This window comes from Mauremys mutica, chromosome 11 (genome assembly GCF_020497125.1).
Source record: "Mauremys mutica isolate MM-2020 ecotype Southern chromosome 11, ASM2049712v1, whole genome shotgun sequence".
Lineage (NCBI taxonomy): Eukaryota > Metazoa > Chordata > Testudines > Geoemydidae > Mauremys > Mauremys mutica.
This window is the reverse complement of record NC_059082.1, coordinates 69,500,889-69,515,824: the sequence shown is the minus strand read 5'-3', so window position 1 is coordinate 69,515,824 and position 14,936 is coordinate 69,500,889. Positions and strand designations below refer to the sequence as shown.

At 39.2% G+C, this 14,936-nt stretch overlaps 1 protein-coding gene across 7 annotated transcripts in view; it reads right to left on the bottom strand.

The window, feature by feature from the left end:
* IQCK (IQ motif containing K) overlaps positions 1-14,790 on the bottom strand; it is a 103,355-nt gene extending 88,565 nt beyond the window's left edge. For 3 of the 7 annotated variants that reach the window (XM_044979467.1, XM_044979465.1, XM_044979466.1), the window contains exons 1-4: positions 14,649-14,788; positions 11,978-12,033; positions 10,486-10,624; positions 5,805-5,902 (exon numbers count right to left, since the gene is read on the bottom strand). In XM_044979467.1, the coding sequence (XP_044835402.1) occupies positions 5,805-5,902; positions 10,486-10,624; positions 11,978-12,033; positions 14,649-14,697 (342 nt within the window). In that variant the 5' untranslated portion in view covers positions 14,698-14,788. Of the gene's footprint in view, positions 1-5,804; positions 5,903-10,485; positions 10,625-11,977; positions 12,034-13,673; positions 13,768-14,648 lie in introns of those variants that run through there. The other 4 variants (XM_044979463.1, XR_006572400.1, XM_044979468.1 and 1 more) reach the window with 3 other exon arrangements.
* Between the last annotated feature and the right edge of the window lie 146 nt (positions 14,791-14,936).

Sequence of the window (14,936 nt, the reverse complement as noted above, 5' to 3'; positions counted from 1 at the left end):
ATGTAGGTTTTTGCAACCTATTTTTATATTCATATCAGCTTGAAGTCCGAGAATACACCCAGCAGTTGGTTATTCTTAATACTTATGTTGTTGAATTTCATATTATTTATTTGGACTTTATAGTTCAACAGACTATTTTAAAATTTTAAGCTCCTGTTTCCACTTCTCTCTCTGCACTGGATCTTGCCAATTTCTTTCGAGAGAAAATTGACAAAATACAACATGACCTTCTCTATCCTCTTCCCCTCCTACAACTCTCTCCTCCTTCTCCCTCGTCACGGATGCAGAAGTTTCTCACTTACTTTGCTCTAATGCCCCCACTTGCCCCAGTGATCCCCTTCCATCCCATCTCCTGATCTATCTCAAACCAATCCTCATCCTTCCTTTACCCTTCTCCTTCACCTCTCACTATCCTCTGGCTCTTTCTCCTTACAATACAAGCATGCTTTAGTCTCTCCCGTTTAAAAAAATATATCATCCTTTACCCCACTTGCTCCTCCAGCTACTACCCCATCTCCCTGCTATCTCTAAGCTAATGGAACGAACATTTTATAATCTGTCTGGAGTTCTTCAGTTCTATCGTAGACTCTCTCCAGTGCTGCCTTCACCCCTCGCACTCCAGCCAAACCACTCTTGCCAAACTCTCTAATGACCGCGTCTTAACCAAAGCTGAGAACCAGCACTCCGTCCTCATCCTCCTTGACCCTTGACAACAGACTGCACGGTGGAACCTTGGAGTTTGATGGCTTTCAGTGTAGCACAGAGATCGGTGGCTCCGTGAACATTTTGGAGCTATGAGAGACACTGTAATGATTTTGTGCAATTTCAGGAGTTGGAGGGCTGCCAACTATATGACCATTTACAGAAGACCTGGTGCTGCAGTACATCGTGTTGTTAGCAACCTGGCAATTGCAATCATGAACCATCTCCACTCGCCTATTGGTCTTTATGTTTGTCAGTAGGCTCAGTGGTGACACAGATCCTTGTAGCGGGTTTTTAGTTCAGAGATTTCTAGCAGGGTGGTCTCGAAGCACCATCCCTTGGAAGGATCCATGTTGTCCAATCACTGTTAATACGTTCAGGGATGTGGTGTGGATCCTAGATTCCATATGTTGTTGTGGACAAGAGGTGGCCTTGTTCAGCACTGCATTCCTGGTAGTGTTTTGGGGTTTTTTTGGATCTGTGTCCTGCAGGGATACTTCTGGAAGGGGTTTGGAATTGATGGATAGACATTCGGAGAGGTGATATTAACCTTGAGGAGGTCAAAGATGGATCAAGGAGATCAGAGAGAATTCATTATTTTCCAGAAAGGGGACAAGCCTGGGATCTGCCCTGTGGGTGCTGTGAGGGCATACATGGCAATAAGACCAGGGAGGGATAGGTCTCTCTTTATTCACAGTGATGAGAGTTCCCTCACAGCATATCAGTTTGTTACAGTTTTAAGACAGGGACTGATGAGGCTGCGGTTTCCAGCATGTGAATTTGGTTCCCACACAGCCAGGATTGGGGCAGCAACAGCAGCAGCCCAGCTTGTTTTGGGGAATGGGATAATTCAGCGTTGGCATTCTGAAGCATACTATATGTACACGAGACCCTCACTGGTGGCAAGGAATCAATGTTAATTTTCCTTTTTGTTTGCACTTGCAGATGGGCCAGCAGACCACGTGGATCTGTGGCACAGTATTGTTTACTGGACACATAGGTGGGCTTCCAGGTTGCCTGGAGATTCATAGCTGGTCCTTGGGGGTGAAGCAGTCCTGAGCTGGCATGGCATGAGGACATGGTATGGGACCAGCTGATGCCCCTGCTGTACACCATGATGGCACGGGAGCAGGCATCAGATATGATTGTGCTTCATCTTGGGGGGGAAATGGTTTGGGAATGTGTATAATGGTAGATGTAACGGTCAGAGCTAAGAGAGACTTGGGCAGATCCTGGAACTTTTTCCAGGAGTAAAAATTATGTGGTCAGACATGAAGCTCCCATGGGTCGAGAAGGTTAGGAGATACGTAAACAGGGAGGTGGCTAAATTCATAGGTAGCTGCTAATTTTTCATCTGGACGTAGCAAACAGGGCACCAGAGTTATTCAGGCAGAATGGGGTCCACCTGTCTGACCTGGGAGCTGATACATTTTTGGTCAATGTTAAAGAGAGCATCAGATGTCTGGGAACCCATCTAGGTATGCGGGGGTGGGGAAGACAGCCAAGCTAAATGCTGGTGTCTCCTTGCACCGGCTGACCAGTGCAGGTACTCCATAGGGAATGGATACGGTGATCAAATAAAATGGATGTGGAAAAAGATTTAGAAGTATTATTTAAAGAAGAGGAAACAGGGTGGGTTTAGGGCTCTTATGACTAATACAGCAGAGAGTCAATCCCCACCCCTTTGTAATCCTCCTTAATCCTCATTTGGGGAATAGTGAGGTCCCAGAAGTGCGTTGGCTGGGGACCAGGATGGGAAAGCAGGAGGGCTCACAGCAGTCCCTGGGGTATATGTAAATGAATTGTCCTTTACAATTTTATCTGCTGAGTATCCCCAGACTTTTAGGAATAAAGTTTCAGCCTAATCAAACCACATCCAGTAGATCCCTGTTCTTTTTCCAGCATAGCCAGACACCTACAGTACATTGTGATAACGTGTGATTTGTGACCACATTTTCAGTGGGCCTCATGTATGGTCACACACAAGACCTCATTGTGTATGCAAAGTAAATTACTATAAGCAAGACTGTCAATTTACATATGTAAATAGTTGTAGCTGCACATTTTTCCAGGCACATTTGTAAAATGCTGAAAATTTGGTCCTCAATTGTTATATCAAGAATAATTTCATTCAACTTGTGCATGTTATATTTAAATCACAGTACCACAAATGTATAAAAATCCACAAGAGGATCTATGTAATAAAGGTAAAGCAGAAGTAAGGTACTGAATTTGTTTCAAGAAAACGATTGCATAGCTCTCTGAATATTAGAAAGGGGTTCTAGTTATAATTTAAAACATTTTTATGCAAGTTACGCAGTAGACTTTGCTTGTAATTAACAAAGAATAATGCTTTGGCTATGTGAATGCTAACTGAAATAGGCAAGGTTCAGTTAGAATTCATGCATTCAAGTTAGATATGAAAATAGACTGTCCAAGTATTAAGCACTTGGTCAGCAATGGAAAGTAACACTACTATTCATGCATATGGTTACCAAGAGCTATTGTTTTGCTAACACTATTCCAAAAAAGCAAAAAATGATGTCCCAGAGGACAACTCTCATATGACACACCCATGCTTTCCTAACTTTCCCTCCCCACCAACATGACATTACTCCCTTTTACAACCAAAATGACCTAGTTTATCTTGGATAGTATGCTAATTTTTATGAGAAAAAGCAAAACAAAAAAACCAAAACAACTCCTAGTATAGAAAGTAAAAAGGTGCACTACTGACAAATATAGCTTACAGTTTGTATTTGTATTTTTTGTTACTTTCTTGTAAACATTCCTATACAAAACATAAACCAACTTTACGTACATGGATACTTTATTATGCTTGTTACTAAAACCCACATATTTAATCATTGGGATTAATTTATTATTGATTCAAGGGGGCTCATTATTACATACCTCATAATAACTATATCTTTGTTACAGTGTGGGGTTCTCTCAGTGCTTATCATAACCTTTAAGTGACTTCTATTTGCTCTTACTGTTACATTAACAATGTCTTTAAAACTTATTTAATCACATTTTAATAGAGTAGTATAAATTGTTAAGAAAAAGCATCAGTGGATTTTAAAACTGCCAGTATTCCTACATTTTCTGTTACAATCTACTGCCCTCCTACTAAAATACCATATCATTAGTAGAAATATGGATTGGAGGACCATTCAACACTGAATCTTTCCAACATATCTCAACTAAAAAACCAAGCCACAACACCCCCCACCAAAATCCCAAACCTACCCTATGCAACTGTGAACATTAACTGCTCAACTGTCCTAAAAATATTTAATTCTTTCATATTATGAGGTGGTCTGCTCTCAATTTCCTTTCATTAAAAGACCTCAATATTGGTCTTGTATAGGATGTGATGAATACTGTATATATCAATAAATTTCTAAACTAGACACTATAAATGTCGTGGCACGAATGTATAGTGCTCACAAAGTATTTTGACATGCAGTAAAACATCTTTCCATTTCCATCAACAGTGTCAATCGCAGGTGATATAAACCTGCTCACTTATTAAAAACTAATGATTTTAGAACTACACTCAAACCTTGTGAAGTCTTTTAGTGAAAACTGAAGCAAGCTATTTACACAGAAGAACAAGATCTGAACATGGAAGACAAATTTGGGAGGAGCAGCCAAGTGTGGTAAGTGTAATGTATTTTTGGCTGTATCAAAAGTGCGCATATGTCAATGGTTAATTCTACATATGTAATTGCATGCCAAACATTTTTAAAGCTGTTCCACTGGGTCTGTTATCTGGCACGTATATATATTTAATACAAAGTCTGTGTCAGTAGCTTGGATAGCAAAACAGTCTGAACTGCATGCTTTGCTATCTAGGGTCTGAATATTTAACACTCCCCTGGTTTGTTTCCAGATTATTAATTTAAAACAGTGTTTCCCAGCCTTTTTGTGCTGGCAACCCCCTCTGGGACTTAAAATATCATGACCCCTGCCCCCACTAGAAAAAAATGTGATCCCTTACCCTCAGCTCCACCGGGCTTGGGCTTCAGCCCTGCTTGGGGCTGTGGGCCCTGTGTGGTATGGGGCTGCAGGCAATTGCCCTGCTTCCTACCCCCTAACACTGGCCCCGCTTGCTGCCCATCCCCCGCTTAACCCAGCTCGTAATCCCCAGTTGAGAAACACGGATTTAACACATTTGGTTTGCATCTTTCAACAGAAAATCTTAATGTATTTTTATATGATTTTGCCACCTTTGAAGTTGTGTGAATAAATCAGACAAATTAGTTATACATAAGGGAGAAAAAGTTTGATGAAAGGCACATTAACAATTAATCAGACAGAAAAAAATAGCAAATATTACTTTTAGAGTGTAACTAAAGGCAGAATTTGGATTGCTGTAACTAAATTGACTTGAATTAAGAACAACAATTTTACAAAAATGTATGGAAGCATTTATAAAACTGTATATGTGGCAAATAAATCTTGCCACAACACCCAGTCTTTATAAGAGAAACCAGATACTTTAATTGTACAGTGTACATAAGTAGCATTTTTTCACAAAACGTCTTTCCATTTCCATCAACAGTGTCAATCGCAGGTGATATAAACCTGCTCACTTATTAAAAACTAATGATTTTAGAACTACACTCAAACCTTGTGAAGTCTTAGTGAAAACTGAAGCAAGCCAACATACCAAAAAAAAAAGAAAATCATCAAGACAATATTCCAACAGTTACAATGATCAAGCAGTGTCTTGAATTTTCATAAGTAAATTCCTTATCTGCAGCTGCTCTGGTCTATAATCTTCTCTCTTTCTTCAGCTGAGTGCCCCTTGTTGTTAATTAGAAAGGTGACCCCTCCCCCTGAAGCTTGATAGCTAGCTGGGCTATCAATGGGAAATTTCAGAAAGGGTTTTATGTGAAAAGGCATAATGTAGGGCTTGTCACATTGATTGGGTTTATGAAGTACACTACTCAAAACTAACTCAGTTTAAAAATGACATACAATACATTATTTTATTATAGTCAGTTTGTAAAAGACAAAATAATAAAATGTAGATAGTGGATTAAAAAAACCTTTAGAATCCTGAAAAAGCATCTTGAAAACTAAGAACTGACCTCAAAACACTTTTCCTTCTTTGCTTGATGCAGAAGTTCAGCCATTCCCGGCAGAAGTATTGGAAATATGTAATATTCCAAATATTCTCGAGGAGAACCTGGACAAAACAATATTTGTTTTCATTAACAGATTGAATTTAGTCTGGAGAAAGAGGAACATTAATCTGAAATAAATCAAATTGCCTTAATTTTAATTGGTATCATCTCATCTTGTTCTAAAACACAGATTCTTTCAATTTAGATAGTCACAGATTTCATTCTTCTTAAGTCACAAAGAATACATCAACTTGAATAAGTTTCAAACTGAGTGCTTTCTCCTCCCCTCCCCGTGAAGGATATACACCCATTATTGCTTTGCTTTCCCTTAGAAACTGGAGTAACATTAGTCAGTCACAAAATTCAACTCCTAGGCATCAGGAGAAGGGCCAGATCTCCTTTTCCACAGGCTTTGCCATCATGAATAAACCCTTCCAGGAACAACAGAAACAAACAAAATTGTCATCAGAGCTCGATCAATGTGTGGCTCCTGATCTGTCAGCAATCAGAACTGCTAGGTGATCTGATGTTTTGCTTCTCACCTAGATTGCCAGTCCTGTGGCCTTAGAAGAGAGAGACTGAAATGGGATTTGGACTTTGATTTCCAGCTTGGTAGATATAACACTTAAAGCCAATTCATGGTTGTGCTCCTTGAAACAGAAAGTATATGCATGTTTAAATATAGGGGAAAATTTTAAGAGTGAAATTTTCAAAAGCACGCAGTGTTGATCTAACTCTGCTCTCAGTGAAGTCAATGGTAAAGATCCCATTAACTTCAATAAGCACAGAGTTAGGCCCATGACAGGTACTTTTGAAAATACAAGCTTCAATCTTTAAGGTGAAAAAAAAATTAACTCAAAAGACCAAAATTACAACATGATTACCTTTCAAATTACATGGTCCAGTTTATGTAAATGCACAGACATTTGTTTTAATCAAGTGAATTTCTGCCCTGGATTACTCTGGGTTTATGCCACTGTAATTCCATCACCTTCATTGGAGTTACTCCAGATTTACACTGGTTTAGCCAAGAGCAGAATATGATCCACTTTTTCTTCTGACTTTTATGATCTCAAAGGTAGATAAATTAAATCAAACAAGAAAGCCATTTCTAAGAAGCATTTCAGTACAATGTATGTAACTAATTTCACACAAAAAAAATCCTGATTAACTACATAACAACTAAACAAGTTTTACTCTTATCCCATGCCATGTTTGATAGTAATAATTATTTTAATAATTTAAGTGTGTCCTGTTTGTTTAGCCATGGTGGTGTTAATAGTCTTAATTGGCTGCATATTTTATGGACAAACTAGACACAAATTGGGTACCTCATATGCCCATCTTGAAAATGGAACCAAATACATTCCAAAGGCTAGAATTTTTAATGTGCCTAAGGCTTTGTGTGTCCAAATGACACTGAGTTTCAATGAGATTTGGGCATTTAACTCTTTTGCGTCTTTGAAAATCGTAATCTAGACACCGAAGTCACTCAGAAAAGTGAACTCTTTTCAAGATTCAAAATTGTTTGTACTAAAGAACTTAAGAAGAAATATTATGGAGCACTGTACATTATAAAATAAATTTACATCAGATGTGGAACAATTTGTAATAGTCATCAGATCAGAGGGATTCAGAAATCAGCACAGAACTTTTTTTGGGGGTGGGGGAGGTAGGGTGACCAGATAGCAAATGTGAAAAATTGGGGCGGGGGTGGAGGGGTAATAGACACCTATATAAGAAAAAGACTCAAAAATCGGGACTGTCCCTCTAAAATCGGGACATCTGGTCACCCTAGAGGTGCCCTAACCAGCTGAAGTGCTGTCCTCAGTCAAGATTCTCAGCTGCTGTTGCAGTAAATATTCCTGTCTCAATGTGGCAAATACAGATTAATTATTAAAAGGGTGGTCTCCTGGCAATGTATATCTGGAGCAAAGGCTTTGTTCATTGCTTCACATCCTTAATCCAGTTCAGACACCGCTTGAAAATGTTCCTAATTGGAAGGGCACCCTATATAAAAGCCTATGATATTACTGCTTCTCACTGCCAGCAATGGAAAACGATGAACAGAAGAAAGAGAAGAAACATAGAAAAGGAGGTGAAGAAAGGTGATGGGTTGAAAGATAATATAAAGGCTAAAGTGCAGAACATCTAAAGAAAAACATTGTTACAGGTTCTATGTGAATTTCAGAAAGTTGAAACCAGACTAATAAAAATGGAATAAGAAAGATTCAGAGTCTGAACTCAGATGGAAAAGAAATTGATGGGCAAAGGACTGTATTCTGAAAGGAATTTTCAGACTCAACTATATAGTTATCTTACTGAAACTAATTTGACCTTAAGATTAGAAGGGAAAAATACTTGCCTTTCTTCTGTTGTAATTAGAGCTGTCAATTAATCGCAGTTAACTCAAAAACATTAATCACGATTAATTGCAGTTTTAACTGCGCTGTTTAACAACAGAATGCCAATTGAAATTTATTAATTTTTTTTATATTTTTCTAAATTTTCAAATATATTAATTTCAAATACAACACAGTATACAAAGTAGAGAGTGCTCACTTTATAGTGTTATTTTTTTCTTACAAATATTTGCACTGTAAAAATGATAAAAAAATAGTATTTTTCAGTTCACCTCATACAAGTACTGTAGTGCAATCTCTTTATGGTGAAAGTGCAACTTACAAATGTAGAGTTTTTTGTTACGTAACTGTACTCAAAAACTAAATGTAAAACTTCAGAGCCTACAAAGCCACTCAGTTCTATTTCTTGTTCAGCCAATCTCTAAGACAAACAAGTTTGTTTACATTTACGGGAGATACTGCTGCCTGCTTCTTATTTACAATGTCACCTGAAAGTGAGAACAGGCGTTCTCATTGCAATGCGGGCTACAAAAGTGCCAAGTATTTACGTGCCGGATGTGCTAAACATTCGTATGTCTCTTCATGCTTCGGCCACGCTTCCATGCTGATGATGCTCGTTAAAAAAATGTATTAATTAAATTTGTGACTAAACTCATTGGGTGAGAACTGTATGTCTATTGTTCTGTTTTACCCGCATTCTGCCATACATTTCATGTTATAGCAGTCTCGGATGATGACACAGCATGTTTGTTTTAAGAACACTTTCACAGCAGATTTGGCAAAACACAAAGAAGGTGCCAATGTGAGATTTCTAAAGACAGCTGCATCACTCGACCCAAAGTTTAAGAATCTGAAGTGCTGTCCAAAAACCTGAGAAGGTTGAGGTGTAGCCTGAGCATGCTTTTAGACGTCTTAAAAGAACAACACTCTGATGTGGAAACTACAGAACCTGAACCACCAAAAAAGAAAATCAATCTTCTGCTGGTGGCATCTGACTCAAATGATGAAAATGAAAATACGTCAGTCTGCATTGCTTTGGATTGCTTTGGTTATCGAGCAGAACCCGTTATCAGCATGGACTCATGTCCTCTGGAATGATGATTGAAGCATGAAGGGACATATGAATCTTTAGTGCATCTGGCACATAAATATCTTGCAATGCCGGCTACAACAATACCGAGAGAATGCCTGTTCTCACTTTCAGGTGATATTGTAAACAAGAAGCGGGCAGCGTTATCTCCTGCAAATGTAAACAAACTTGTTCAGCCAATCGCTCAGATGAACAAGAAGTAGGACTGAGTGGACTTGTAGGCTCTAAAGTTTTACAAGGTTTTGTTTTTGAATGCAGTTATTTTTTGTATATAATTCTACATTTGTAAGTTCAACTTTCATGATAAAGAGATTGCACTACAGTACTTGTATGAGGTGAACTGAAAAATACTATCACTTGTTTTTTACAGTGCCAATATTTGTAATCAAAAATATAAAGTGAGCACTATACACTTTGTAGTCTGTGTTGTAACTGAAACCAATATTTGAAAATGTAGAAAATATCCAAAACTATTTAAATAAATGGTATTCTATTATTGTTTAACAGTGCAATTAACTGCGCGACAGCCCTAGTTGTCATATAAACAGCTGAGTAAAAAGTCACTATTCAGGGTTGGAAAATTGTCCTCAATAGATTTGTACAACTATACATTAAGCCCTTAATCCTACAAACAAATGCACTGTTATAGATTTCTAATGCCTGCAGAGTATATCAATATGACTCTGCAAGGACACCTAGGCCCAAAGTGGGGTATGTGTTTGAAGTACTGGGGACCAGTCATGAGAATCTCAAATAAAAAAAAACATGTGGAAATTCTTAATTTATACTTTTAAATAATCACAGCATGGTGTACCCTAATATGGTAGTATGTGCACTCTCTCCAAGGTAGGATAGCTTGTTAGGATAGCCCAACATACTGTGGAGCATGTCTTATTTCAGATCTTCTGTGCAGAAACTTGCTAGAACATACAAAGTGGTATGGAAGGCAGTGTACATGCTAAATTATTTTTTGTCCCAGGAGGACCCCTTTCATATAAATCCAGACATTCTTTTTCAGGTCTTTGTCTATGGTCAGTAATATTAGCCATATATAGCTCTGTCCCACCTTGATGTACTGTATCAAGAGACCTTATCCTCTGTACCATGCACAGGTTGCATGTACTCACAAGACCTTCTTTACATCCTTTCTGTTCCTTATCAACTAAATATATTCTTTCAGACCATTACTTACATGTTTTTGGATTAGGTGCTGCTGGAAGCGGTGCGAGCGTGGGTAAGGAAGATATTTTTGGGGCAATGGAACATTCAGTAGAAGCGGAGTATAATTGTTTTGTATGTAAAGGCTGCAAAATTCCTGTATCCAAAGAAACCTGTTAAAAATAAACATACTTGACAAATATCTCATCCAGATTGGTTTCCCTTCATAAATACATTTCAGGTAAATTGAGTGTGAGAGGAAATACAAGTTTTGTAAAAAAGGAATTTACAAAAAGTAAAATGTTAACTGATTTCAATAAATACTTTAAACAGAGAGAGAATTCTGGTTTTTTTTTGGGGGGGAGGGGGAATCTAGACTCCAGTGCACTAAAAATATCCAAATGTAGGAGGCTATGCATATGAAAGGCTCAGACAGTTGTCTTAAAAAGGGCACTGTCAAGGGATTTTCACAATTTAAAAATGCGTTTTACTCACTGTCACTAAAAAATACCCCTTTGGAAACTAACATTGAAATATTTTCCTTACTAACATTTTTTCCATTCAATTGCTTGCATACACTACTTGCCTTTGTATCCTGGAGTTCCTTTTGTTGTTTAAGAAACAAAAAACTCAAATACTGTACAGTACCATGTTAAACATAAACAATAAAGGGAAAGTTTTAAAAAAGAGAATAAGTTAAAAAAAACTTTCTGTGCTTGTTTCATTTAAATTAAGACAGTTAAAAGCAGCATTTTTCTTCTACATAGTAAAGTTTCAAAGCTGTATTAAGTCAATGTTCAGTTGTAAACTTTTGAAAGAACAACCATAACGCTTTGTTCAGAGTTACAAGCATTGCAGACTTCTGAATAACCTCCATTACCAAGCTGTTCGTAACTCTGAGGTTCTATGGCAGTAGGCCTGAAGCTGGTCCACTTTTTGTAACTTTTTTTTTTTTAAATATGGAAGGGGGAGAAAAAAAAAACAGCTTCCCAAACTGAGGGATTCAGCACAAAGTATATGAAATTCCAAACTCACCACCAGGTGATACACCAACAATAAATGTGAGGATCTGTGTGTCTTTGCAATAGCAAGAGTTTGAGTAAGGCAACAATGGCACGTGTGAAAACAGAGCATCAGTCTTCTACTCTGACTACTTGCCTCATTCTTGAGATCAGGGAGAGTATTGAAATATGCAGGAATCCAGTGAACAAGATGCTTGCGTATTTCAATATCCTGCCTATTCATAAGAAGGAAGCAGACAGGCAGAGCAGAGGGACAGCGCAATGTGCAAACCAAAACACAGCTGGTAATCTAAATTTAGGTATAGCAGCCTTACCAAAATATCTTTAAAGAACAGCAGTGATTTCTGGAATATTGCATTTGACACTTAAGAGAAATTTGAAATACATAGTCACACATTCATTGAATGAATCTGGAGATATTTTTGATACCTAATCTTCCCCTTTAGAAATAGATGCACCTTTTCAGACATACCATATACAGATTTTTTTGCTTAAACTACTCACAGAATCTTGTTTTGTTTCAGGACTATACGGAAATGGAGGCTGCTCTGCATCGTACTCTAAAAGAAGACAAAACCCAGCATCACACCAAATGTCAAAAGGACTTTATAACTATTTTTCTGAAAACATACAAACAAATATTACTTATTAAAAGCTACTTTCATTTGTAGAAATTATAAACTGTGTATTATAAGCAAATACTGAACACAAAATCTAAGTTATTAAAATGAGAGAACTTCTGAGTCACTTGTCCTGGAGAATCAAGGTCAATATTTTCAGTGCTATAGGAAGCCTTTCTTGAAAATAGGCTTTTTGTACTAAGTAAGCAACTTGTCATAGTTTAAGACTATAAAATGTTTGTTAAATAAAACGAGGATGCTTGCATGAAATTAATAATCCTTTTCACTTATATGCAATAGTGCTTTTCAAATGAGGCTCTTTATACAGGGGGTCCCCGCTATACATCTCCCTCTTATCAGTCGTTTTGCGTAACAGCTGCTTATCAATAGGGGAACATGTTCCGATTCACACTGGTCCCAATCCGCATATCTGTCGCTTCATTTTTTGCGTGGTTTTCTTTGAGTGCTTCCCCCAGCATTCAAGAGGTGCTGGGAGGGAGGGGGGTGGGGAACACTTGGAGGAGGGGGTATAACTGGGCAGGAAGAGTTGGGGTGGGGGTAGAGGGGAGACAGGAGGAGGCAGGGCAGGCCATTATTTCTTAAGGGGAAAAATTCCCCAGTATCTGTCATTTCAGTATCTGTTGCCCTGTACAAGACCGCAACCCCAACATATACCGGGGACCCCCTGTAAACAACTAAACTCCTGTGAGGTAGCTAACTATTATCATCTACAGTTTATAAAGGAAAACATGGACGTGCAGAGAGGTTATGTGATCTTTGCAAACTATTCAGTGAATCAGCAAAAAACAGAACCCAGAAGTCCTGAATCCTGGCCATATGTGCTGACCATTAGACAACAGTTCCACCTACCCCAAGTGCAAAATGTTCCTAATACATATTAAAGGCAGAAACCCACTCAGGTGTTCTGCTCTCACTATATGTACAGATCTCCTACTGACGTCAATGATAGATTTGCAAAGGTATGGGGCTGGACCCCGCTCCCACTGAAATAAAACGGAATACTTCAGTTAATTTCATTGGTCTTGGATCTGCCACATGGAGAGCAACAGAGTGTAGTTAAGATCCACCAAGAAGAAATGTTGCTCCTTATGAAATTAAATTTGAAAATAAAGAATAAAGGGCCACAGTAAGGGATTTCAGTGGGATTTGTCAGAACTGTGAAGTTCTGACAAATCTCAGGATTTCTACACATGAACCATTCAAATCTTTCCACAAGTTTATTTTATTCATACAGTAGGAATATATGGATCTGAGAAGCAAAACTGAAATCTTACAGAATATTATCTTAATAAAATATTTGGCATTATATCTTCAGTACCTAAGTTTACACTACAATTGTAAATGCATGGCTAGGTATCTTGACATTAAAACTAATGATTAAGCAGTTAGACAACATCACCAGAAACCCAAAATGGAATTATAGACTTAAACCCTGATCCAGCATTCTTTAGGAACTAACTTTGAAGGGGATTATGGGAAGAAGCTGCAGTCTTCCCTCACACTACACATTCAGGATGAGGGCCTTAGATGCAAAACATGCCTGCAGCCACTCAACCTACCATTTTTATAGTCATGTGCCTTAACTGGCATTATGGCCTCCATCCATGGTATGCACCCACTGATTCAGTCAAGTTAGGGTAGGTGGCATTGTATTCTAGGATTAAAAATGGCCATTTAATATACAGCACTTATCATATTGTACAGCACTATAAATACTAAATAAATAAATAGATAACTTTAGGTACAATCAAATGACTGGTGGTGTAGGCTCCTCAACTTCCTGAATATTCCTAGTGGCCACAGCTGCAGATGCTGGGGAATGACCAAGACAAAGGCTTCTATTGTTGAAATTGAAAACAAGGCTTATTAATTTTGTGTTAATTAAACTTGCAATATCATTGCCTATCTGCTTTTATGAGGCAATAAACTGATTCCCTTGTGATAAACCAGAAGGCTGGATTCAGTTGGGAAGCAGATTACTCTGACACAAAAGGCAATATTAGCACTTCATTATGGATGTAATAAATTGGACACCTTCACCAGCGCGTGATACAAGGCTATATTTCTAATCGGAGTGCCTGGTGACAATTTAAATCACACGACCAATATTTTATTCAATATATTTGAACCTTTTGTCCTGCATCTGTGAACAATGTGTTTTCTTTTAGACGTCTGAACCAGCTGCAGTGTTTTGTCTGCAGAGCTGGGTCAATCTAACGTTTACATTTCAAAGGGACACCCCAATGTCCAGTTCCTTGCAACGCTGCTGAGCCAGATTCTCCCCAGGAGGGGGATCTGAGTGCAAAAAACCAGGAGCGAGGCAGTTTCAATGGCTGAAATTGACAGACAAAAGCCTCCGGCCCCGGAGGGAGAGAAACTGACGTACAGTGAACCCGCATCCCGAGCTCGGAGCAGCTCTGAAGGGGGGGGGTCCCCCCAGCCCAGTGAGGGAGGCTTGGGGGAGTCTCCACTTATCCCCAGAGGGGGGGGGCTGGGGGAGCCCCGCCCGAGGGGTGACGGGGGGTGTCTCTCACCAGCACAGATTTGCTCCCAGAGCGTCTTTGGTCCCTGGGCTACAGCCATGGAGGGGCGCGGTTACCAAGCAACCGCCAAGCCGCAGGCGGAGGTTACCCAGAGCAGCCCGCGCCAGGCCCCGCTTTCCGCTTCCGGGTCAGAGGCAGCCGGGCTCGGCGAACACGCCGAGGGGGGGAGGGGAGGCGTTGCACGTGGGCTCAGCAGGTAAGAGGCCTCCCGGGGCTGGCGGCTGAGCGAGCGCGGGGCCGGGGGTGGAAGCGGGAGCGCTGGGGGGAGGGGGCAGGGGA